The 25,884-nt window shown below is 46.1% G+C and overlaps 1 protein-coding gene across 3 annotated transcripts in view; it reads left to right on the top strand.

Annotated features, from left to right (window-relative positions):
- The window catches only part of apaf1 (apoptotic peptidase activating factor 1), a 311,250-nt gene that overhangs the window by 8,770 nt on the left and 276,596 nt on the right, over positions 1–25,884 (top strand). For all 3 annotated transcript variants that reach the window (XM_072471565.1, XM_072471564.1, XM_072471566.1), the window contains exons 2-3: positions 13,010–13,187; positions 13,714–13,903. In XM_072471565.1, the coding sequence (XP_072327666.1) occupies positions 13,050–13,187; positions 13,714–13,903 (328 nt within the window). In that variant the 5' untranslated portion in view covers positions 13,010–13,049. The remainder of the gene's footprint in view (positions 1–13,009; positions 13,188–13,713; positions 13,904–25,884) is intronic.

Raw genomic sequence — 25,884 nt, 5'->3', positions numbered from 1 at the left:
CTTGTAGGAAAATCTAGAACCAGAGGACACCATCTCAGGCTAAAGGGACGACCGTTTAAAACAGAAATGAGGAGGAATTTCTTCAGCCAGAGGGTGGTGAATCTGTGGAACTCTTTGCCGCAGAAGGCTGTGGAGGCCAAATCACTGAGTGTCTTTGAGACAGAGATAGATAGGTTCTTGATTAATAAAGGGATCAGGGGTTATGGGGAGAAGGCAGGAGAATGGGGATGTGAAAATATCAGCCATGATTGAATGACTGGTGCAGACGCGATGGGCCGGAGAGACCTTTCTGTGTTGTAGACCTCTATGACATGTCTGAATACCACCACACAGCGCGGGGGATGTTGTTGGTGGCATGTAACCAATGTGACCCTGGAGCAGGGAATGTGGAAGACCCGAGACTAATGGATACAATCTGTGCCAATATTATTGTCAGAAACATGTAGCTGGGAGGGTGGAAAGATTACCCCCCCCCCAATGTGTACCCATTGCTATGTCAGTTTCCCCATTGTTGTCCGTGGAACACCAGGGCCTCTTCTTGCTGGTGGCAACCACATTTGTGTTAAGTGCGAATGTCATGCCAGTGATGTGACCTAAGTACTGTAGCAACCAACCTTTCTTATGGTGTCTGAATTGGAAGTTTGGGAAAGGTGGTTGGTAACTTTCTGTCCTCTTGTAGTGTTGCTTTTTCAGAGCCAGTTTAACTGAAATCATGGAAGGTGTAGCATAACCAAAAGATGTTTGCTCCGTTCATAGTTAAGACTAGAGTAGCAGAATAATTGGTTCTGGTTTTTGTGAGCATTCCAACCGTTCTCTGGATGAAGAAGTTTCTCATGAGTTCCTTATTTATTTTGACTGACTTCAAGTAGCAGCAACAAATAAATGACCATGGCATCAAGAGGATACTATGCTGCATTTCTGCTGTGAGGTAGCCTCACCAATGGCAAACTGAATATCTGTTTCAGAAGCTACACTTTTTTTCTTCAGGTGTTTTTTCCCCCTGTTTTAACTGTAGGCCCTTTACCTGTTTGTACCCTTTCTTAACATTGTTATGTGGCAGCTCTAGCTCTAAGACCCTCTTGTTACTTGCCTTTCCCAGGATCTTTATCACAAGTCTGTGAACAGCAATTGATATCCTTGAGATCAACACTGGTAAATGTCACCTTCCTTCGATCTAGCTTGTGCTTTCCCTTTCCAGTGTCCATTCAACTCCAGAAGTCATTCTTTTCTGGTCTTATGTCTAACATTCCAAAGGACATTCCCATATTATCCCTATTTCTACACATTCCATTCTAAACTTTCGTGACCATGATTAGCTTCTTTTAAAATATTATGGTTCAAAATGTGTTAAACTATGCCATTATGCTTTTGAAACTTTTAACAGCTACAGTATTAAAAAAAAATTAAACCTAACATTCTCTTTATGAACATACGGACAAGGAGCCATTGTCCCCCTCAAGCCGACTCTGCTATTTAATAAGATCACAGCTGATCTGATAGTAACCTCAAATCTGCATGCTGCCTACCCTGATAACTTCCCACCCCCTTGCTTACTAAGAATATATCTACCTCTGCCGTAAAAATTGTCAAAGACTTTATTTCCACCGCCTTTTCATAAAAGAGAGTACCAAAGACCCAGAACCCTCTGAGAGAACAAATTTCACTTCATCTCTGTTTAACATGGGAAATCCCTTATTTTTAAAGAGTGGCCCATGGTTCTGGATTCTTCCACAGGGGGAAACATCCTTTCCCTTGACATGCGCCCTGTCAAGACCCCTCAGAATCTTATTTGTTTAAATCAAATCACCTCTTATTTTCTGCTAAACGCCAAGATCAGCCTGTCCAAATTTTCATCATAAAGCAAACCAACCCGTAATATTCTTTGTTGTAATTGCAAAGAGAAAGAATTAAAGATGGCACATGTCGAGTTCGTATAACATAGAGCAACGGGTTTATTTACAAGATGCTGCTCAAACAGGACACAATGGGAAACTCCACAAAACCCGAAACGCTCCGATTATATAATTGCATAACACGTGACATTACGCCAGCCAATGATGTTACTCTGATACATAACACCCCTCCCACTTTACTCCTTTAGCACCCCAGAATTTTTACTTAATCAAATACTTTAACAAAGATCCAACACACTATGCCATTGTTAACTATCATTGTTATGTTACAGATATATATGTGCATTGTGCATCTTGGGTGGATGACTGTCTCGTTTTGGCAGAATAACATTCAGGAACTTTGCTAGTGTCTTCCTGTACACTGGTCAGTGTTGCCGCTGATGAAACCAACACGGGAACTGTCTCTGGTTGTGTGGATGACTCTGTCGTAGCAGGTTTCATAATCCATGCAGTTCTAGTTCTCAAGTCGGGCATGTCACTGTCCATATTCTCTGGGGTGTAAACATCGAGGTACAGATTCTGTACTCTCAATACATGCAGACAATAATTGGTCAGCGTGCTGACACCAAACGTTTTATTATCAATTTGAACAGTATAAGAAACTGGACCCGTTATGGCGAGTACAATTGCTGGAGTTCATTTTTTGCCTGAGGTATAATTTCTCGCAAGACTCTGCTTTTGGAATGTTGTTCCCTTCTAGCCATTTGCTTTTGATGTTGTTGCCTGACTATCTCTGAAGTCCAAGGAGGAGTCAAAGGGTTGAACTGTGTTGGTAGTTTCCTTTTTAACATCAATTCAGCCGGTAAGCTTTGTATTGTGGAACATGCAGTATTTCTGCATGTCATTAGAAAACTATTGACACATTTAGGTAGAGAGCCTTTATTCCTCGAAACCTTCATTGCATGCTTGAGCGATTGAATGAAATGTTCAGCGAAGCCATTGGTAGTTGGAAGGTGGGGGTATATTTGATATGGCAGCTACCACAGCCCTTCTGGAATTCAATAGATGTGAACTGTGTACTGTTATCGCTCACAAGCTGATCAGATTGCCCAAGTCTTGAAAATGCCTTGTCAAGCCTTTCTGTGGCCTGTTCCGTCATTGTCGATTTCATGATGGCAACCTCCGGCAGCTTCGAATGCATGTCAACTGTGACCAAAAACACATGTCCTTTGACTGGTCCCGTATAATCAACATGGATTCTTTGCCTTTGCCTTGGCCTGGTGGGCTATTCCCGTGGATGCAAAGGTTGTAGTGGAAGTACCTTCACAACATGGGGCAGGAGTGGCAAAGCCCCACCTATTTGGGCATTGAATCTGGGCAACCAGAATTAGCTTCTTGCCAATTCCTTCATTCTAACTACACCGGGATGGCCTTGTGCAGCGGTTCCAGGATTCTACTTCGTAGATACGACGGAATGATTACTCTAAAACCCCACAATACTCCATTTTGTACTGTCAACTCGAGATGGCAGGTAAGATAGGGTTTAAGGTCTGGATTCTTTCCGTGCACTTGTGTTAGAGTGCCTTTTTGAATCATGTCCAACACCTTCCCCATCACCAGATCTGTACGGTTAAATGTTCGCACCTGAGAAGACGTTACTGGAACATTTTCCACATGAGACAGATAGAATCTGTCGTTGATGTGCTCGTCAGATTTGTGCTTATCTTTTTGTCATGTTGACTTCGCAGCAGCAATCTAGATAAAGCGTCTGTGCTCGTTTGCTGTTCAGACCTATGATATTTGATGACATAATCGTATGCCAATAAGATTAACGGCCAACGTTGTAATCAACTAGCAGTGAGCAAAGGTATCCCTTTATGTGGCCCAAACATTGTGGCCCAAAAGTGATAATGGTCAGTCAACAGGGTAAATTGATGTCCAAAGAAATAATGGTGGAATCTTCGAATACCAAAAGCAATGCTGATAGTTTCTTTCTCAAGGTGAGCATGGTGGTGTCAGCACAAGCCGATGTCCTGAAAGCAAATGCTATTGATCGCTCTTTGCCTGAAGGCATTATATGTGAGACATCTGTTCGAACCCGATAGCAAGCAAGCAAGTCGCAGCTTGAGTTTTGGGTTATAATGGACCAATAACTAGATTCTTGTTGTTTATTTTGACATTTTGGTAAGCATCCTCACAATCTTTTGCTCAGAGTCAAGCTTGTTGTTACAAAGCAACGTGTGTAAAGGCTTCAACTTTGTTGCTATGTGTGTACGCACATTTTCGAGTAATTTAACAATCCTAGAAATTACCTCAACTGAGCCACGTTCTGCAGTCGTGGAGCATCCAGGATCTCCAACATTTTTTTATTTTCATTGTGCAAACCATCTTGGTCAATGATGTATCCAAGATGGTGAATAGAAGATTTGAAAAATTTGCAGTTCTCTTTCTTGACCCTGAGACTATGTAGTTGCAGCCTTGCAAGAGTAACTTCTGGGTTCTTCACATGCTCTTCATCGTTTGAACCTGTAATCAAAATGTCGTCCAGGTAGCATTGCACACCCGATAGACCACTCAAAACCTTATCCACAGATCGTTAAAAGAGAGTGGTGCTGTCGTTATCCCGAACGGAGGCCTATGATATCGAAACAGACCCTTGTGCGTTATTATGGTCAATAACGGTTGAGACTCAATAGCTAGATTATTTTGCAGATATACTTGGGAGAGATCAAATTTGATAAATTTTTGGACTCCACAGATTTTGACAAAAATATTTTAGCTATGTGGTAAAGGGTATATAATACAGGGTTGATCGTCGTTTTGAAGTCCCCGCATATTCGTACTGAACTATCCTTCTTTAAGACTGGGACGATTGGGCTCAGTGACGCCTGTCTTCATTAACCTCTCAAGCTCTTCTTCCACTTTAGGTCGAATAGCATAGGATATGGTATGGGCGTTCAAACACTTAGGCACACAGTCTTCCTTTATCTTGAGTTTCACTTTGACCCAGTCATGCATCCAAGTGACTCCTCGAATGCCATTGCTCACTTTCTGAGAAGTGGGTGAAGATGACTCATAGAACCAACAAGTTGGTTCACAATGGCCCAGTTTAATCTTCCTCAACCAAGATCTCCAAAACAATGCTGGAAAGTTTCCTTGAACAATGTGAAGAGACAGATCCACTTTATACTCATTAACTTCCACAGTCACCTTGATGAAGTCCTTCAGCGGTGTGACCTCCTCTGTATATGGCCTCAAGACCACATCAGATGGATGCAATGGCAGATACTTCAATTTCTGACAGTATATTGATTCAGGTATAAGTGATACTGCAGCGCCCGTATCCACTTCCATCTTAATAGGGTTGCCATTTAATTTTGGATAGACCCAAAATTGTTGCTGGTCTCCTTGTACTACTAAAATGCCGTGCTTAAATTTCTTAGGCTGACTTGACACTTTGGGACTCGGTGAGGCTTCGGTTGGATCACTGAACTGAATTTACTGACCAAATTCGCAGTACTTTGCCAGCTTTTGCTGGCAAACAAATTGTGAAATGTTTTCTCCTTTCTCCTGTGCACGACAGTGGAAGTGGAATCTTTCAGCTATTAATAGTGGACGGGGAGAGTAATGTTCTTGCAAGACAGATATCTGGCTGTACTACATTCTGTAGTAACTTAAATGTTTTCCTCCCAACCGAGCTGAGAAAGGTGGCAGTATGCAGGTCTGCTGGTGTCTGAATGACTGGAACCTTTCCTCATAAGAGTTCCATGTCTCCTCACCTTCATCAAGCACGTCCAATGCTCCTTTTCTTCCTGCCATTTTTGGATTGCAGCTCCTTGATCTGAGCTACTCCGCCTTCAGCCGGTCTTCCCTGCCGTTTATTTTCTCTCCGTTTAAAGCCGACAAACTTGCAGCGCACAAGCAAACTAGATGTTTCTGTGCCTTGCTATCGATTCCCGGGCAGTGGCAGAGTCTCAGTCCATAGGTTTGCGTTCTCCTGGCCCATTTCATTGCCTCTTGTTCAGTCATCTCAGCTCTACCCACTGCAAACGCTAAGTATACTGAAAGCTTTGATCCTCCATTTGAAGTAAGCCCCGAGTAACTCGCAGTTGTCCGATAGCTTTTTTAAATTTTGAAAACCCTTTTACTTGCACCGGAAGCTGCCGCGATCGATCGTATGATTCGCCGATGCTCAGCTAAAAACTGTAGTGTCCAAGTATTTACTTGAGAGTTGTTTTTACTTGCCCCAACGATGATTTTGCCTTGGAAACAGATGATATTTCTCCCGACGCCTGTAAGGGCCCTTCCTGTTGAGTCCCTTATTTCCCCTTTCTTTATTTTTGCTGTTATTTTGATCCATGAATGCTTAATGGACAGATATCTTTAAGTCGAGCAGGGGAAGTGAAGAATTCAAAAGCGACAGAACAGAACACTCTGCTTACTTTGAACAGCAGGGCGGTCAGTGGTTAGCACTGCTGCCTCATGGCGCTGAAGACCCGGGGTCGATCCCGGCCCTGGGTCACCATCCGTGCCTGTGTGGGTCTCACCCCCACAACCCAAAGATGTACCTGGTAGGTGGATTGGTCACGCTAAATTGCCCCTTAATTGGGGAAAAAAAGAATTGGGTACTCTAAATTTATAAATAAAACTTTGGACAGCACAATCAGTTTAAGTCCTGGATGCTGAGAGCCAAGGACCGTCTCTTTTCTCTTCTATTTCTTCTCTTCCCTTCTCTTCTTTTCCCTTCTCTTCTTTTCCCTTCTCTTCTTTTCCCATCTCTTCTTTTCCCTTCTCTTCTTTTCCCATCTCTTCTTTTCCCATTTCTTCTTTTCCCTTTTCTTCTTTTCCCTTTTCTTCTTTTCCCCTCTCTTTCCCTCTCTTCTCTTTCCCTCTCTTCTCTTTCCCTCTCTTTTCTTTCCCCCTCTTCTCTTTCCCTCTCTTCTCTTTCCCTTTCTTCTCTTCCCTTCTCTTCTCTCCCTCTCTCTTCCCCTCTCTCTTCCCCTCTCTCTTCCCCTCTCTCTCCCCCCCTCTCTCTCCCCCTCTCTCTCCATCTCTCTTCCCCTCTCTCCATCTCTCTCTCTCCAGAAAAGCTGCTGTATTTCTGCAACTGCAGAGACCTGAATGAATCTACAGTAAAACCATTACAGACTGGAAACAAAAAACCTCAAGCTGAAAGCCTAAATTGAAGAAAGATGTGCTTGCAATAAATGATACATTCCATTAGCTTTCCTTATTACTTGTAGCTGCATACTAGCCTTTTTTTGGCAGAGTGGCCTCCTTCTATGGTGTACAATTTTCTGCAATTTCCAAGTGCCTTAAAAGGAGGAATGGGCTGAATGGCCACCTTCTGATCTGTAATAATTCTGTGATTCTATAACGGGGTTCATGTGGCCTGTCGCAGAAAGTCTTCGCTTTCACTCAGAAAATTGAGGAAGAGCTAAATAACCCATAAATGTAATGTAATTGACAACGAAAAATGAAATGAAAATTGCTTATTGTCACAAGTAGGCTTCAAATGAAGTTACTGTGAAAACCCCATAGTCGCCACATTCCGGCGCCTGTTTGGGGAGGCTGTTATGGGAATCGAACCGTGCTGCTGGCCTGCCTTGGTCTGCTTTCAAAGCCAGCGATTTAGCCCTGTGCTAAACAGCCTCCCTCCACTGGCCTGGAAGAGTGCAGCTCCAACAACACTCAAGAAGCTCTACACCATCCAAGCCAAAGCAGCCAGCTTGATTGCTATACATTCCAAAACACATTTGATCCCTCCACCACCGATGAACTGTGGCAGCCATGTGTACCATCTACAAGATGCACTGCAGGAACTCACCGAGGTTCCTTAGACAGCAACTTTCAAACCCGCGACCACTGCCATCTTGAAGGACAAGGACGGCAGATAATTGGGACTACCGCCACCTGGAGGTTCCCCTCCAAATCATTCACCATCCTGACTTGGAATTGGCCTGCCTTTCCTTCAATGTCGTCAGGTCAAAATCCTGGAATTCCTCCCCAACAGCACTGTGGGTGTACCTACACCTTGGGGACTGTAGCAGTTCATGAAGGCAGCTCACCCACCGCCTTCTCGAGGGAAACTAGGAATGGGCAATAAATGTGGGCTTAACGAGGTGGCGTCCACACCCCACAAATGAATTTTAAACATCGTGCATCTCAATACTTGTATTGTGAGTGTTAGCTGTAACAAAGTTTGGAATCTCGATATATACATGGGTGTGCTTGCTGCACGTAAAGCAATGAAGTGAGTGACCCGGCATGCCAATGGTAGATTAGATCATTCAACCATTTGGCTCTGAAATTAGATAGCTGGCACATTGTGTTCCCATTCACATTGAAGTGCAGCCAATCTATCTGATTGAACTTTGGGAAATCATTCTTGGTCGAGGTATTTCATTGTGTTCTCTGACAAATAACAAAAGGCAACAAAGGTGTCCGAGTCACCTGGAAAGTAGGCGGAGAGTAACCTGGGTAGTAGGCGGAGAGTAACCTGGGTCTGACAGTCCAGCCCAGGATCGTGGATGTTGTTGGCAGCTTAGTTGTGAAAAGTGGGAAGTCAGGATGAGAAAATGTATGCCAGAAGTGTAGTTCTGTTTTTTGATAGTTTCCCCAGATGCAGTTGAAGAATTTTTTTCAAAATATTTTTTTAATTTATCATGACCGAGGTTGAAAACCGACCTTAACCGAGTATTGTGGCAGAAGGCTGCTTACTAAAACTCTGGTGTAATAGCATGCAAATGTTTCATTGTACTGTATCACAACATGGTTTTTGTTCCATCCATCACTGAAGGTGGGAGGAGAAAATGTTTTTGCCTCATTCAATAGTCTGCTTGCAAACAATATATCTACAACAGATTTCAACGAAACGTGGTACGCAAGGGTTTGGCGTGAGGAAGAACTAATTAGTTTTTGGCGAAGATACAGATCCTGGAATTTGTGAAGCATCAATTAACATCAGGAGATGGAATGAATCGACATTTTTAGAAATATGTAGGTTGTTTTATTTAGATTGTTGCTGATTGTTTTAGAAGGTGGAATGTCTCAGCTGCTGTGGTGGAATTTGTCCCAGCTGTCAAAATGTGAGCAGAGTTTTCAGAGCAGGTTGCTGCATGTGGATTGTACTGAAGCCACCTCAATGAGATGGAAGCTCTGAATGAAAACATTTATTTTTTTCAGTTTTGTAATTGCAGATCATCAAGCAGGCAGGGAAAACCCTTCAGGAAAATCCTTTGGGGCAGCACGGTAGCATAGTGGCTAGCACAATTGCTTCACAGCTCCAGGGTCCCAGGTTCGATTCTTGGCTTGGGTCACTGTCTGTGCGGAGTCTGCACGTTCTCCCTGTGTGTGCGTGGATTTCCTCCGGGTGCTCCGGTTTCCTCCCACAGTCCAAAGATGTGCAGGGTAGGTGGATTGGCCATGCTAAAATTGCCCTCAGTGTCCAAAATTGCCTTTAGTGTTGGGTGGGGTTGACTGGGTTATGGAGATTGGGTGGAGGTGTGGGCTTGGATAGGGTGCTCTTTCCGAGAACCGGTGCAGACTCGATGGGCCAAATGGCCTCCTTCTGCACTGTAAATTCTAGAAAGAGCTGTGTAATTGTAATAACATTGGGTTAACACAGTGTAGAAACATACATAAATAGAAGCAGGAGACCATTTGGCCCTTTGAGCCTGCTCTGCCATTCATTATAATCATGGCTGATCATCAAGCTCAATACCCCAATTCCCCCCCCCCCCCCCATATCCCTTGATTCCTTTAGCCCCAAGAGCAGCATCTAATTCCTTCTTGAAATTACACAACATTTTGGGTTCAACTACTTTCTGTGGTAGTGAATTCCACAGATTCAACATTCTCCGGGTGAAGACATTTCTCCTCCTTCAGTCCTAAAAGGTTTACCCCTTATCCTCAAATTATGACCGATAGAATCTACCCTGTCTAATCCTGTTAGAATTTTATAAGTTTCTATGAGATCCCCTCTCACTCTTCTAAACTCCAATGAGTATAATCCTAACTGATTTAGTCTCTCCTCAAATGACAGTGCTGCCACACCAGGAATCGGCCTTGGCGGAGGTATGCGCTCCACTGAGTGCACTGTGCACTTTTTAAAGACTATTTGAGTATGTAGTCTAGATGTTAGTGGTGACACTCTCCTTTGAGTCAGAATGTTGGGATTCATGCCTCTGGAGACTCGCATTGTAACTTAGGTTTGCACTTTAGGAGAGTACTGAAGGCTTGTTGTACTGTCAACAGAGGGATCGTCCAGATGGGATAAACGGAAGCCCCCTAAACCTGTTTGGTTGACAGATTCGAAGGAACCATTTGAAGATTTTGGGTGGGGGTTTGGTGCGAGTGTGCGGTTCTCCTGGGATGCCAAACTCAGCATTGCTGAACACATTATCTGACGATTTATTTTGTTGCTGTTTGTGGAACCTTGGCCGCACTTAAAGTTGCAACAGCACTACATTTCAAAAGATGTTTACCTGTGAGATGCCTAAAAATATCTTGAGATTTTGAAAGAAAAGTATTTCCCTTTTTAAATTGAAATGTAGTAATGTAGTGTAATAATGAACAGTGGTGACAAAGTGAGTATCAAATTAGTATGAGAAATAGCGTGTGCAACAGATTACAACCTCCCAACTTGAAAAGTGAAAGTTTAATATTTGAGTATTGCGCACAGTTTAGGTCTCCTTACCTAAATAAGGATACACTTGCCGTAGAGGGAGAGCAACAAATGTTCACCAGACGATTCCTGGGATGGCAGGATTGTCCTATGGGGAGAGATTGGGGAGGCTGGGCCTATGTTCTCTGGAATTTGCAAAAACGAGAGCTGATCTTGTTGAAACATACAAAATTCTTTTAATATTCGGCAGGGTAGATGCAGGAAGGATGTTTCCACTGGCTGTAAGGACCTACAACCAAGGGACACAGTCTCAGAGTAAGGGGCAGGACATTTAGCGCTGAGGTGAGGAAGAAATTCTTCACTCCGAGGGTGGTGAATCTTTGGAATTCTCTCCCCCATAGGGCTGTGGAAGTTAAATCATTGAACATGTTCAAAACAGTGATCAATAGATATCTAGATATTAAAGACATCAAGGGATATGGAGCTGGTGCGGAAAATGGCGTTGAGGTAGAAGGTCAGCCATGATTTAGTTGAATGACAGAGCAGGCCCGAGGGGCCAAATGGCCGACTCCTATCTTTCTAACCTAATGGGCGCAACCTTGTTTTTAACATTTTTTAAAAATTGGCCTTTCATTTTCATACATAGCGAGGTCATATAGTGACACATATATTACAGGTGTCTATTCTGGCAGGGGTTGGTTTCTGTTGCCCCCCCCCTTACCATGCTTACCTTGTGGATGCGCCTCTGCACTATGGGGTTCCCCTTTTTCCAGGGGCCACCCAATATGGCCACTGACTGTGTGTATGCCATGTGGGTGAGCCCCTGCACTCCGGAGTTTCCCTTTGCTCGGGGACCCTCCAAAGTGGTTGTTTGCGGCGCCATCTTGTTCCCTGTTGCCATGTGTGGCCTGTTCTCGCAAGCCTAGAGCCCTTCCTCACCACCTCTTGTCCCTTTGTTCCCTCTATGTTTCTGCACCCCCCCCCCCGTCTCTTCCCCCCCCAACCCTCTGCCTAGCCCCCCTTTTGTGATGTTTACCCTAGCCCCCCCCCCTTATCACCAGGCACTCTTTCCCTCCCGCGAGCGATGCGCCTTGGCCACCCCCCTCACTCGTACCTCCTGGGTCTAGCTTTCCCGCTAGTGTAGTGGCCCCCCCTCCCAGGGTCGGTTTGAGCCTCCCCTTCGCCTGCTGTTTTTCTTTCCTTTCCCCTTTTCCTCTTTCTCCCTGTGCCCTGCTGACCTCGCCACCACCTTTCTGTGCCTTAGTTTTCGGCTTCAGAACGAGGCAATACAGTCCCTCGCAAATTGTCTTTCAGTCTCTCAGTCTCTCAGGGTGACAGCTTCACCTTTGTTTTGCTGCTGCCTTCTCAGCCCGTTCTTTTAGATGAACCCATCTGCGTCTGCAGTGCCGTAAAATAGTGCCCCTTGCCCTGGAAGGTTACCCATAGCTTGGCTGGGTAGAGCATCCCAAACCTCCCCCCACTTATGAACAGGTTTGAACAGAACTTTGCTCTGGTGAATTCGGCCCAGCACTTGGACGGGTCTGCCACATTGTCCTGGTAGATTCGTATCTGGTGACCCTCCCAGTTGCAGGTTCTCGTCTGCCTGGCCCATCGCAGGATTATTTCCTGGTCTTGGTAACGGTGCATCTTCACCATTGTTGATCACGGCTGTTCCTCGGCCCTGAGTTTCGGCTGGAGAAAACTGTGAGACCTGTCTATCTCTGGTGGGCTGGGGAAGCTGACCCTTCCCACCAGGTTTCCCAGCATCAGGTCCACATAGTCCGTGGGGTTCCTGCCTTCGGTTCTCTCCCGCGGTCCTACTATTCTTAGGTACAGGTGCCTTGACCAGTTTTCTTGATCTTCTACCTTTCCCTGGGCCGCCACCAACCTTGCTATCTCTGTCTCCAGGCCGTCGATCCATTGCTCTGGTGCGTGGAAGCCTTTTCCAGTTCCTTAATTGTGCTCCCCTGGACCTTTAGTCGCGCCTCCGCTTTGTTGAGGGTCACCTGCATGGTGGCCAGTGCTTCCATGACTGCCACCTTGACCACTGCCTGGATTCCAAGTCTTATGTCCACTCTGAGCTCCTTTGGCTCTCTGGTGAGGAACGTCCTCCAGCTGCTCTCCGGCGAGGGAGTGTTCCTTGCACGGCTTGTTGGCCCCTCACCTTCAGGTGCTGCCAGGGTTTCCTCGCCTCGTGGATCTGCCGTGTCACTCGCCCATTTCTCCAGGCTCCTGTTTCCTCACGTTTCCTTATGGCCTCTGGTATAGCTATTGCTCAGCATTTTGGTTTATATTTTGTTTGTAGGTTGAAGAGGTTGATGAGGGGATGCTTTCTTTCTCGGATCTGGCAGGCTGTTTTTGGTTAAAAGTGCCTAAATTCGATTTCCTAGAAGGAGAGCCACCTTCCATGCGTCCACTCAGCACATCCCCGTCACCGGAAGTGGGTGCAAACTAGTACAATTGTTGTTCACTGTCAACTTGATTTTAAACGTTTTCTGTGCTACTGTAGTAATTCTCCTTTTATTTTTAGGGATGTACTAAGGCAGTTTCAGCTGGGAACCATTGTTATCATGGAGGAACGAACCCGCAGTTGTTTGTTACAAAATCGCTCTGCGCTTGAGCAGGATATCAAGACCTCGTACATTATGGACCACCTAATAAGTGAAGAGGTTCTGAGTCTAGAGGATGAACAGAAGGTTAAAAATCAGGTGGCTGACTATAATCAAGTGTTATTAATGATGTGCTTGGCAGGTTTGCTTATTGACGTGCCTAGGATTCATCTACACTGTTGTGCTAAAGCTCATGTGTAGTCACTGTTTGCTATGTTGTCAAATTGATTTATTCATTCCTTTCTTCCTTGATGTTGACACTCAGAAAAAAAATCTTGTCATCATTAATTAGTCAATCCAATAGATTGTTTTGTTCTTTAACACGGTGTTGAATATTAGCACATCACATCTTGCCATTAGTGTGGGGTAGAGGGTGATGTAGTGACATTGGCACTGGACCAGTAATTCAGAGACCTAGGGTAATGCTCAGGGGCCCTGGGTTTGAATCCCACCACGGCAAATAGCGGAATTTTGCATTGAATCAATAAAAATCTGTAATTAAGAATCTAACGTCAATGTCATAAAAACTCATGTGATTCACTAATATCCTTTCATATACTTTCTGGTTCACGACCTTCCTTCCTTTAGAAAACCTCAGTCAAGATTTCTGTTTTTTCCCCCCCAGGCTACACAGAAAGAACGGGCTGCTTTACTTCTAAATATAATCCTTGAGAAGGATAATTATGCTGTCATCTCTTTCTACAATGCGTTGCTAAACGAAGGATACAAGGAACTTGCTGCATTACTTCAGGATGGCCTTCCAATTATCTCTACTTCTACAAAAAAAAATTCTATCAATGGTTCGACTGCTTATGGTTAGTATATTTTGGACGCACCTATATACTTCTGTAGTCAAGTATCTTATGTTTGCCTTTTATTGTGCTGCATATACATCACAAGATTGTGGATGCTTAACTAAGCCACTAATTTATCTTCAGTTTGTACACCATCTAAAGTTTTCTGGTGTCAATATAATACAGGAGGACATTTAACACTTAATACCCATACTGACAGGAGACCTCTCTATTGTTAGTCCTCTGTTTTTCCCTTGCCCATGAGTTCAGCTGCTAAATGGAATTGAAGAAATTACAGAGCAGTTGACGTTAATGTGATATGCCCTGGGGAATACATTTAACATTATTGTAGTCATTGTGGGTTTAGATTGCAGAATTGCATGGTTCGTCATGTTTTTATTTTATGTGCACAATGAAGATAACATCCTGCTGGGATGCTAGGTGAGACATCTTCTGGAGAGGAAGAAAACAGTTTGTTACTCCACATACAAAAACATACATTTAGTTAGGATAACCAGAAATAGCATTGTTGTTGAAAATTTAATTGAGACCTTGGTCTATTTTATCCACATTTCAGGCATGAGCGAGAATATGAGAAATTGTCGTGCTGTGATTTTGAGTTCGAGACAAGAGAGGAGAATTAAATAGAGAGGTGGAAAAATTGCTTGCAAAAACAAAGCAGGGGAAAGGTGAAATCAAAGCATGTGTCTGCGTGTCAAAATAATGCTTAATTCTATTTAAAGGCAAATAATGTTGATCAGATGACAAAGTCAGATTGTTTCAGATGAGTTGATAACCTAACATTATGGGAAATATGCACTTTAAAAGCTTACAGCATTAAAGTGTAAAGTATTTTGGTCAGTAGTTCCATGGTAATGAATCTGACCCCTAGATTGTGACACCCCAGCAATGTGAATTTCAAGCCTTTACCCTCATGAGGTCTCAGCTACTTGGTGAGTGTTCTTGTTTCAACTGATTGTTGGCTTCATGAGAATTGGGGCTTATGGAGTGGTAGTGTAGTTCCTGATAGTGGACTGGGAAGAATGTTTAGTCGGTTATTCAGAGTTTGAATCTCATTTTTCACAAGCTCGTTGTATGCATTTGAAGCTGTCTTAGTTATCATTCTGTTTGTAGTGTCAGTAAGTCTCCTGCAATAGTGTCATGTATATTCAACATGATCCTTAAGGCGTTTTAGTTGATTTCTCTATCATATGTTATGGTGTGACAAGTAGAAACTTGAACATCATGGAAAAGGATCTCTCCTCTGAGCACTGAGAATCGCAAGAAGATGGCCATTTGGCCCAAAGAGACTGCGCTGGCACATTCAAAGAGCAATGCCACCCACAATTTCTTGCTCTTTCCCCATTTCCCTGTTTTTTCTTCTTCGAGTATTTATCCAATTGCCTTTTGAAACCTTCTGTTAAAACCGCTTCCATCACCTACCAGGCTTTTCAAATCCTGACTACTCAGTAAAAATGTTTCCCCTCATGTCTCAAGCTCTTCGACCAATCACTTTACCAGTCGTTATAACCTCTGATTATCAGCCAGTCAGTTATTGCAGGCGTTATCAAAGTCGGGGGCGCGACCCGTGGGTGGGTCACGGGAGGGTCGTGGGGCCAACCGTCGCGGCGCTCCCGATCATAAAAATCCGCACGCAACAGCCACAGCTGCCGGCTTTTAATAATGCTGGCTGCAAGCGGCCTTCAAAATGACCACAAACATATTTTTAAAATGCGGCCGCACTGCGCATGTGCAGAGTTTTGTGCATGCGCACCGATGAGCGGGCCGCATGCGCAGTGCGGCCGCATTTTAAAAAATCTGGTCGCAGCCTTTTTGAAGGCCGTTCGCAGCCGGCATTGTTAAATACCGGCTGCAAAAAGTTCGGGGAGAATGATGTGATTGGTTGCTTTCTGAATTTTGATGCTGATGAAGTGGAAGTCTCTTACTCCCAAGAATGGTGAATGATCCAACGATGGTTTCACCGCAGCTGTAACTTCAACCAAGAGATGTCAACTTTTTTAATCTTGATTTTTAAACATTCCAACACAAAGTGCCTGCAGCTTTATCAATTAATTGATTTTTAAGTGTCTTATTTTTTTACATTTTTAATTGTAATGTTTAGGTGAAATGTGGTGAACCTCCAATTTCTAGAGGATGAAAACATTTTCAGTTTCTGCATTTTTTTCCTGTTAAACTTTATCAAATAAACCCCCCCCTGAACTTATTTTAAAAAAAAAAGCCGGCTGCTGCGGCTGTTGCCCGCGAATTTGCGCAATTGGAGACGCAGAAGATTTAAAAAAAATTCTATGTAATCTTCCTGCCTGAAGGGAGGCAGAGAGCAGGTCACGCCCCCGGAACATTGACATCATGTGCTTTGGGTGCGATTGCGATTCCTCTATTTTGTCAGCAGGAAACAAGGTAAGAGAAAATGGTGGGTCGAGAAGGTCGGCCGGCATGGGTTGCGAAGGTCAGCCGGCATGGGTCATGAAGGTCGGCCGGCGTGGGTCGCAAAGGCCATAAGGTCATAATTTTCAACCCGTCAATCAAATCGCCTCTTAACCTTGCAAACGCAAAATATTGCAGATGCTGAAAACCTAAAATAAAAACGGAAAGTTCTGAACATACTCAACAGGTTCGGCTGCATGTGTGGAGAGAGAAACAGAGTGAATGTACAAGGTCAATGATTTTTCATCAGAGCTGGGAAAAGTTAGAAATGTAATATCTTTCAAGCAAGTGAAAAAGGGATGATTAAGGCCATGAAATCCGAAACTATTAGTGACAGAAAGCATCAGAAGAGTCTCAAATATAAGCGGGAAGAAACTGGACAAGGGGAGAGAAAATATATAGGATTTGAAGAGATTATTTCAGTGAGACAAGAACAGGCTGGAATGATAGGTCTACCAGAACAATTCTGCTGTGGATGTTGGGAAGGAGGTAGAAGCAGGCTGTTGCGGCTGGGGGTCAAAAAAGTGGGTGGTCATGGAAAGAAGCTTCAAAGAAAAGATCAGTGACTGTCCTGGAAATGAGATGAATGATCTGATGTTCAGTAGTGGGATCAGAATCCAGGGAGAGACAGGAGGAGGTTTCGGAGAGTTGGCATTCAGCCTCTACAAAATAAAGGTTGGCTTGCCAGACAGCAACCACACCACTTTAGTTAGCAAGTTTAGTTAGGGTTGGACGTGAGAGAATTAAATGCACAAGATCAGAGGAAGTTAGAGTGAGAGACTGGAGCAAAGAAATTAAGATCATTAACGTCATACCAGCAGTTCTCAATGGAAATATCTAGAGAGGGTAAGGGAACAGCAGGAACGGTTCCAGGTGGAGGGAGAATACTGGAGATGGGTAAAAGAGTCTGCTGTGCAGGGAGAAGATTACTGGCCAAAGAAGTTTGTGTAAAGATGTAGGTGACAGAAGAAGAGCTCGGTATCAGGCCAAGCTTGAATTTCATTTTTTTTTTTATAAATAATATTTTATTGAAAATTTTTGGTCAACCAACACAGTACATTGTGCATCCTTTACACAACATTGTAACAATACAGATAATAATGACCTTTTTTAAATTTAAACAAAAACAACAACAAATAAATAAATATTAAATAACAAAAAATAAAAACTAGCCCTAATTGGCAACTGCCTTGTCTCAGGCCACACTCAGGCCACACCCCCCCCCACCCCCCCCCCCCCCATCCCCCCCCCCCCCCCCCCCCCCCAAGTCCTGGGCCGCTGCTGCTGCCTTCTTTGTTCTCCCCTATCTATCTTTCCGCAAGATATTCGACGAACGGTTGCCACCGCCTAGTAAACCCTTGAGCCGACCCCCTTAGGACGAACTTAATCCGCTCTAACTTTATGAACCCCGCCATATCATTTATCCAGGTCTCCACCCCCGGGGGCTTGGCTTCTTTCCACATTAGCAATATTCTGCGCCGGGCTACTAGGGACGCAAAGGCCAAAACATCGGCCACTTTCGCCTCCTGCACTCCCGGCTCTTGTGCAACCCCAAATATAGCCAACCCCCAGCTTGGTTCGACCCGGACTCCTACTACTTTCGAAAGCACCTTTGTCACCCCCATCCAAAACCCCTGTAGTGCCGGGCATGACCAAAACATATGGGTATGATTCGCTGGGCTTATCGAGCACCTCGCACACCTATCCTCCACCCCAAAAAATTTACTGAGCCGTGTTCCAGTCATATGTGCCCTGTGTAATACCTTAAACTGAATCAGGCTTAGCCTGGCGCACGAGGACGACGAGTTTACCCTGTTTAGGGCATCTGCCCACATCCCCTCCTCAATCTCCTCCCCTAGCTCTTCTTCCCATTTCCCTTTTAGTTCGTCCATCATAGTCTCCCCTTCGTCTCTCATTTCCCTATATATATCCGACACCTTACCGTCCCCCACCCATTTCTTTGAGATGACTCTGTCCTGCACCTCTTGTGTCGGGAGCTGCGGGAATTCCCTCACCTGCTGCCTCGCAAAAGCCCTCAATTGCATGTACCTGAATGCATTCCCTTGGGGCAACCCATATTTCTCGGTCAGCGCTCCCAGACTCGCAAACTTCCCATCCACAAATAGATCTTTCAATTGCGTTATACCTGCTCTTTGCCACATTCCATATCCCCCATCCATTCCCCCCGGGGCAAACCTATGGTTGTTTCTTATCGGGGACCCCCCCAGTGCTCCGGTCTTTCCCCTATGTCGTCTCCACTGTCCCCAAATCTTCAGTGTAGCTACCACCACCGGACTCGTGGTATAGTTCCTTGGTGAGAACGGCAATGGGGCTGTCACCATAGCCTGCAGGCTGGTCCCCCTACAGGACGCCCTCTCTAATCTCTTCCACGCCGCTCCTTCCTCCTCTCCCATCCACTTACTCACCATTGAAATATTAGCGGCCCAATAATACTCACTTAGGCTCGGTAGTGCCAGCCCCCCCTATCCCTACTACGCTGTAAGAATCCCTTCCTCACTCTCGGAGTCTTCCCGGCCCAAACAAAACCCATGATACTCTTTTCTATCCTTTTGAAAAAAGCCTTCGTGATCACCACCGGGAGACACTGAAACACAAAAAGGAATCTCGGGAGGACCACCATCTTAACTGCCTGCACCCTCCCTGCCATTGACAATGCTACCATGTCCCATCTCTTGAAATCTTCCTCCATCTGTTCCACCAACCGCGTCAAATTTAGCCTGTGCAATGTGCCCCAATTCTTAGCTATCTGGATCCCCAGGTAACGAAAGTCTCTTGTTACCTTCCTCAACGGTAGGTCTTCTATTTCTCTACTCTGCTCCCCTGGATGCACCACAAACAGCTCACTCTTTCCCATGTTCAATTTATACCCTGAAAAATCCCCAAACTCCCCAAGTATCCGCATTATTTCTGGCATCCCCTCCGCTGGATCCGCCACATATAGTAGCAGATCATCCGCAAAAAAAGATACCCGGTGTTCTTCTCCTCCCCTAAGTATTCCCCTCCATCCCTTGGAACCTCTCAGCGCTATCGCCAGGGGCTCAATCGCCAGTGCAAACAGTAATGGAGACAGAGGACATCCCTGCCTTGTCCCTCTATGGAGCCGAAAATATGCCGATCCCCGTCCATTCGTGACCACACTCGCCACTGGGGCCCTATACAACAGCTGCACCCATCTAACATACCCCTCTCCGAACCCAAATCTCCTCAACACCTCCCACAGATAATCCCACTCCACTCTATCAAATGCTTTCTCGGCATCCATCGCCACTACTATCTCCGTTTCACCCTCTGGTGGGGCCATCATCATTACCCCTAACAACCTCCGTATGTTCGTGTTCAGCTGTCTCCCCTTCACAAACCCAGTTTGGTCCTCATGAACCACCCCCGGGACACATTCCTCTATTCTCATTGCCATTACCTTGGCCAAGACCTTGGCATCTACATTGAGGAGGGAGATTGGTCTGTAGGACCCGCATTGTAGCGGATCCTTTTCCTTCTTTAAAAGAAGCGATATCGTTGCTTCTGACATAGTCGGGGGCAGTTGTCCCCTTTCCTTTGCCTCGTTGAAGGTCCTCGTCAGTAGCGGGGCGAGCAAGTCCAAATATTTTCTGTAAAATTCAACTGGGAATCCGTCCGGTCCCGGGGCCTTTCCCGTCTGCATGTTCCTAATTCCTTTCACCACTTCTTCTACCGTGATCTGTGCTCCCAATCCCATCCTTTCCTGCTCTTCCACCTTGGGAATTTCCAGCCGATCCAAAAACTCCATCATTCTCTCCCTCCCATCCGGGGGTTGAGCTTCATACAATTTTTTATAAAATGTCTTAAACACTTCATTCACTCTCTCCGCTCCCCGCTCCGTCTCTCCATCTTCGTCTCTCACCCCCCCTATTTCCCTCGCTGCTCCCCTTTTCCTCAATTGGTGTGCCAGCAATCTGCTCGCCTTCTCTCCATATTCATACTGTACACCCTGCGCCTTCCTCCATTGTGCCTCTGCAGTGCCTGTGGTCAGCAAGTCAAATTCCACATGCAGCCTTTGCCTTTCCCTATACAGTCCCTCCTCCGGTGCTTCCGCATACTGTCTGTCCACCCTCAAAAGTTCTTGCAACAACCGCTCCCGTTCCTTACTCGCCTGCTTCCCTTTATGTGTCCTTATTGATATCAGCTCCCCCCTAACCACCGCCTTCAACGCCTCCCAGACCACTCCCACCTGAACCTCCCCATTGTCATTGAGTTCCAAGTACTTTTCAGTGCATCCCCTCACCCTTAAGCACACCCCCTCATCCGCCATTAGTCCCATATCCATTCTCCAGGGTGGACGCCCTCTTGTTTCCTCCCCTATCTCCAAGTCTACCCAGTGTGGGGCATGATCCGAAATGGCTATAGCCGTATATTCCGTTCCCCTCACCCTCGGGATCAATGCCCTACCCAACACAAAAAAGTCTATGCGTGAATAGACTTTATGGACATAGGAGAAAAACGAGAACTCCTTACTCTTAGGTCTACTGAATCTCCACGGGTCCACCCCTCCCATCTGCTCCATAAAATCCTTAAGCACCTTGGCTGCTGCCGGCCTCCTACCAGTCCTGGACTTCGACCTATCCAGCCTTGGTTCCAACACCGTGTTAAAGTCTCCCCCCATTATCAGCTTTCCGGTCTCTAGGTCTGGGATGCGTCCTAGCATTCGCCTCATAAAATTGGCATCGTCCCAATTCGGGGCATACACGTTTACCAACACCACCATCTCTCCCTGTAATTTGCCACTCACCATCACGTATCTGCCCCCGTTATCCGCCACTATAGTCTTTGCCTCGAACATTACCCGCTTCCCCACTAATATAGCCACCCCCTGTTTTTCGCATCCAGCCCCGAATGGAACACCTGCCCTACCCATCCTTTGCGCAACCTAACCTGATCTATCAGTTTCAGGTGCGTTTCCTGTAACATGACCACATCTGCTTTAAGTTTCTTCAGGTGTGCGAGTACTCGTGCCCTCTTTATCGGCCCGTTAAGCCCCCTCACGTTCCACGTGATCAGCCGAGTTGGGGGGCTTCCCACCCCCCCCCCCTTGCCGGTTAGCCATCATCTTTTTCCAGCTTCTCGCCCAGTTCCCACGCGGCTGTATTTCTCCCAGACGGTGCCCCCCCGCCCATCCTTTCCCGCACCCACTCCCCCCTTTCCCCAGCAGCAGCAACCCAGTAATTCCCCCCTCCCCCCCCCCCCCCCCCCCGCTAGACCCCCCGCTAGCGTAATTACTCCCCCCATGTTGCTCCCAGAAGTCAGCAAACTCTGGCTGACCTCGGCTTCCCCCCGTGATCACGGCTCGCCCCGTGCGGCGCCCCCTCCTTCCTGCTTCTCTATTCCCGCCATAATTATCATAGCGCGGGAACCAAGCCCGCGCCTCTCCCTCGGCCCCGCCTCCCATGGCCAACGCCCCATCTCCTCTCCCTCCCCACCTCCCCCCATCACCACCTGTGGGAGAAAGAAAAGTTACCATACCGCAGGATTAATCATACAATCCCTCTTCGGCCCCCCCCCCCCCCCCCCCCCCCACTCGTCCCACCACTTTGTCCAAACGTTCATTTTCATAGTCCAATCATTCCAATTTTTCTTCTACAATAAAAGTCCACGCTTCATCCGCCGTCTCAAAGTAGTGGTGCCTCCCTTGATATGTGACCCACAGTCTTGCCGGTTGCAGCATTCCAAACTTTATCTTTTTTTTGTGAAGTACCGCTTTGGCCCGATTAAAGCTCGCCCTCCTTCTCGCCACCTCCGCACTCCAATCTTGATAGACGCGGATCACCGCGTTCTCCCATTTACTACACCGAGTTTTCTTCGCCCATCTAAGGACCATTTCTCTATCCTTAAAACGGAGAAATCTCACCACTATGGCTCTGGGAGCTTCTCCTGCTCTCGGTCCTCGCACCATAACTCGGTATGCTCCCTCCACCTCCAACGGACCCGTCGGGGCCTCCACTCCCATTAACGAGTGCAGCATCGTGCTCACATATGCCCCGACATCCGCCCCCTCCACACCTTCAGGAAGGCCAAGAATCCTCAAGTTGTTCCTCCTTGCGTTATTTTCCAGTGCCTCCAACCTCTCCACAGATCGTTTCTGGTGTGCCTCCTGTATCTCCGACTTCACCACCAGGCCCTGTATGTCGTTTTCATTCTCTGCTGCTTTCGCCTTCACGACCCGAAGCTCCTGCTCCTGGGTCTTTTGTTCCTCTTTCAGCCCTTCAATCGCCTGTAATATCGGGGCCAACAACTCTTTCTTCATTTCCTTTTTTATCTCCTCCACGCAGCGTTTCAAAAACTCTTGTTGTTCAGGGCCCCATATGAAACTGCCACCTTCCGACGCCACCTTGGTTTCTGCTTGCCTTCCTTGCCGCTGCTCCAAAGGATCCGCTGCAATCCGGCCACTTTCCTCTCCTTTTTCCATCCGTGTCCAGGGGGAACACCCTTCTGGTTTACCGCACGGTGTTTTCAGCCGTTAAAATTGCCGTTGGGGCTCCTATCAAGAGCCCAAAAGTCCGTTTCACAGGGAGCTGCCGAAACGTGCGACTCAGCTGGTCATCGCCGCACCCGGAAGTCCCAGCTTGAATTTCATTAAGGTGAGGGTATCAGGAGATGAAGCTCTGGGGGCTTTGTTGAGAACAGGTGGTTCAAGGTCAAACAGGGTGGAGGGTATCATGACTACATGGTAGGGTTATGGGCCAAATGTGGGCAATTGGGACGAGCTTGATAAAAACTGGGAGGCCTGGACAAGGTGGACCGAAGGGTCTGTTTCATGCTAAACCTCTACGACTCTGATAAGAGGTGAAATTAGAAGATGGAACTGGGTCAAAGAGAAGTGAAGGAGAAGAAGGATGCAGATGGACATTGCTACTCATGAGTTGTAGCTTGTGATTCTTCACCCCCAAAAGGAAGAAAAATGTTTTTTTGTTAAAACATGCATGCGATAAAAGATGGAATGAAATTGCAGGGCAGGAGATAATGCTGCTGAAGAGAGGTCGAGAGTGTCAATCTGGCGGCACCCATTGTGGAATGTTGATTTGGATCTCGGGACGTGGCAAGAACAGTGATTCGTGGAACATTGAATGTCTCGGAGATATCTGTAATCATGGATCCAATACACAAAGAGTGAAATTTCAAGAACAAGAACAAAGAACAAAGAAATGTACAGCACAGGAACAGGCCCTTCGGCCCTCCAAGCCCGTGCCGACCATGCTGCCCGACTAAATTACAATCTTCTACACTTCCTGGGTCCGTATCCCTCTATTCCCATCCTATTCATGTATTTGTCAAGATGCCCCTGAATTGTCACTATCGTCCCTGCTTCCACCACATCCTCCGGTAGCGAGTTCCAGGCACCCACTACCCTCTGCGTAAAAAACTTGCCGCGTACATCTACTCTAAACCTTGCCCCTCTCACCTTAAACCTATGCCCCCTAGTAATTGACCCCTCTACCCTGGGGAAAAGCCTCTGACTATCCACTCTGTCTATGCCCCTCATAATTTTGTAGACCTCTATCAGGTCGCCCCTCAACCTCCTTCGTTCCAGTGAGAACAAACCGAGTTTATTCAACCGCTCCTCATAGCTAATGCCCTCCATACCAGGCAACATTCTGGTAAATCTCTTCTGCACCCTCTCTAAAGCCTCCACATCCTTCTGGTAGTGTGGCGACCAGAATTGAACACTATACTCCAAGTGTGGCCTAACTAAGGTTCTATACAGCTGCAACATGGCTTGCCAATTCTTATACTCAATGCCCCGGCCAATGAAGGCAAGCATGCCGTATGCCTTCTTGACTACCATCTCCACCTGTGTTGCCCCTTTCAGTGACCTGTGGACCTGTACTCCTAGATCTCTTTGACTTTCAATACTCTTGAGGGTTCTACCATTCACTGTATATTCCCTACCTGCATTAGACCTTCCAAAATGCATTACCTCACATTTGTCCGGATTAAACTCCATCTGCCATCTCTCCGCCCAAGTCTCCAAACAATCTAAATCCTGCTGTATCCTCTGACAGTCCTCATCGCTATCCGCAATTCCACCAACCTTTGTGTCGTCTGCAAACTTACTAATCAGACCAGTTACATTTTCCTCCAAATCATTTATATATACTACAAACAGCAAAGGTCCCAGGACTGATCCCTGTGGAACACCACTGGTCACAGCCCTCCAATTAGAAAAGCATCCTTCCATTGCTACTCTCTGCCTTCTATGACCTAGCCAGTTCTGTTTCCACTTTGCCAGCTCACCCCTGATCCCGTGTGACTTCACCTTTTGTACTAGTCTACCATGAGGGACCTTGTCAAAGGCCTTACTGAAGTCCATATAGACAACATCCACTGCCCTACCTGCATCAATCATCTTAGTGACCTCCTCGAAAAACTCTATCAAGTTAGTGAGACACGACCTCCCCTTCACAAAACCATGCTGCCTCTCACTAATACATCCATTTGCTTCCAAATGGGAGTAGATCCTGTCTCGAAGAATTCTCTCCAGTAATTTCCCTACCACTGAAGTAAGGCTCACCGGCCTGTAGTTCCCTGGATTATCCTTGCTACCCTTCTTAAACAGAGGAACAACATTGGCTATTCTCCAGTCCTCCGGGACATCCCCTGAAGACAGTGAGGATCCAAAGATTTCTGTCAAGGCCTCAGCAATTTCCTCTCCAGCCTCCTTCAGTATTCTGGGGTAGATCCCATCAGGCCCTGGGGACTTATCTACCTTAATATTTTTTAAGACACCCAACACCTCGTCTTTTTGGATCTCAATGTGACCCAGGCTATCTACACACCCTTCTCCAGACTCAACATCTACCAATTTCTTCTCTTTGGTGAATACTGATACAAAGTATTCATTTAGTACCTCGTCCATTTCCTCTGGCTCCACACATAGATTCCCTTGCCTATCCTTCAGTGGGCCAACCCTTTCCCTGGCTACCCTCTTGCTTTTTATGTACGTGTAAAAAGCCTTGGGATTTTCCATAACCCTATTTGCCAATGACTTTTCGTGACCCCTTCTAGCCCTCCTGACTCCTTGCTTAAGTTCCTTCCTACTTTCCTTATATTCCACGCAGGCTTTGTCTGTTCCCAGCCTTTTAGCCCTGACAAATGCCTCCTTTTTCTTTTTGACGAGGCCTACAATATCTCTCGTTATCCAAGGTTCCTGAAAATTGCCGTATTTATCCTTCTTCCTCACAGGAACATGCCGGTCCTGAATTCCTTTCAACTGACACTTGAAAGCCTCCCACATGTCAGATGTTGATTTGCCCTCAAACATCCGCCCCCAATCTATGTTCTTCAGTTCCCGCCTAATATTGTTATAATTAGCCTTCCCCCAATTTAGCACATTCATCCTAAGACCACTCTTATCCTTGTCCACCAGTACTTTAAAACTTACTGAATTGTGGTCACTGTTACCGAAATGCTCCCCTACTGAAACATCTACCACCTGGCCGGGCTCATTCCCCAATACCAGGTCCAGTACAGCCCCTTCCCTAGTTGGACTGTCTACATATTGTTTT

This window comes from Scyliorhinus torazame, chromosome 13, assembly GCF_047496885.1.
Source record: "Scyliorhinus torazame isolate Kashiwa2021f chromosome 13, sScyTor2.1, whole genome shotgun sequence".
Classification (NCBI taxonomy): Eukaryota; Metazoa; Chordata; class Chondrichthyes; order Carcharhiniformes; family Scyliorhinidae; genus Scyliorhinus; species Scyliorhinus torazame.
This window is presented reverse-complemented; position numbering and strand designations above follow the sequence as displayed.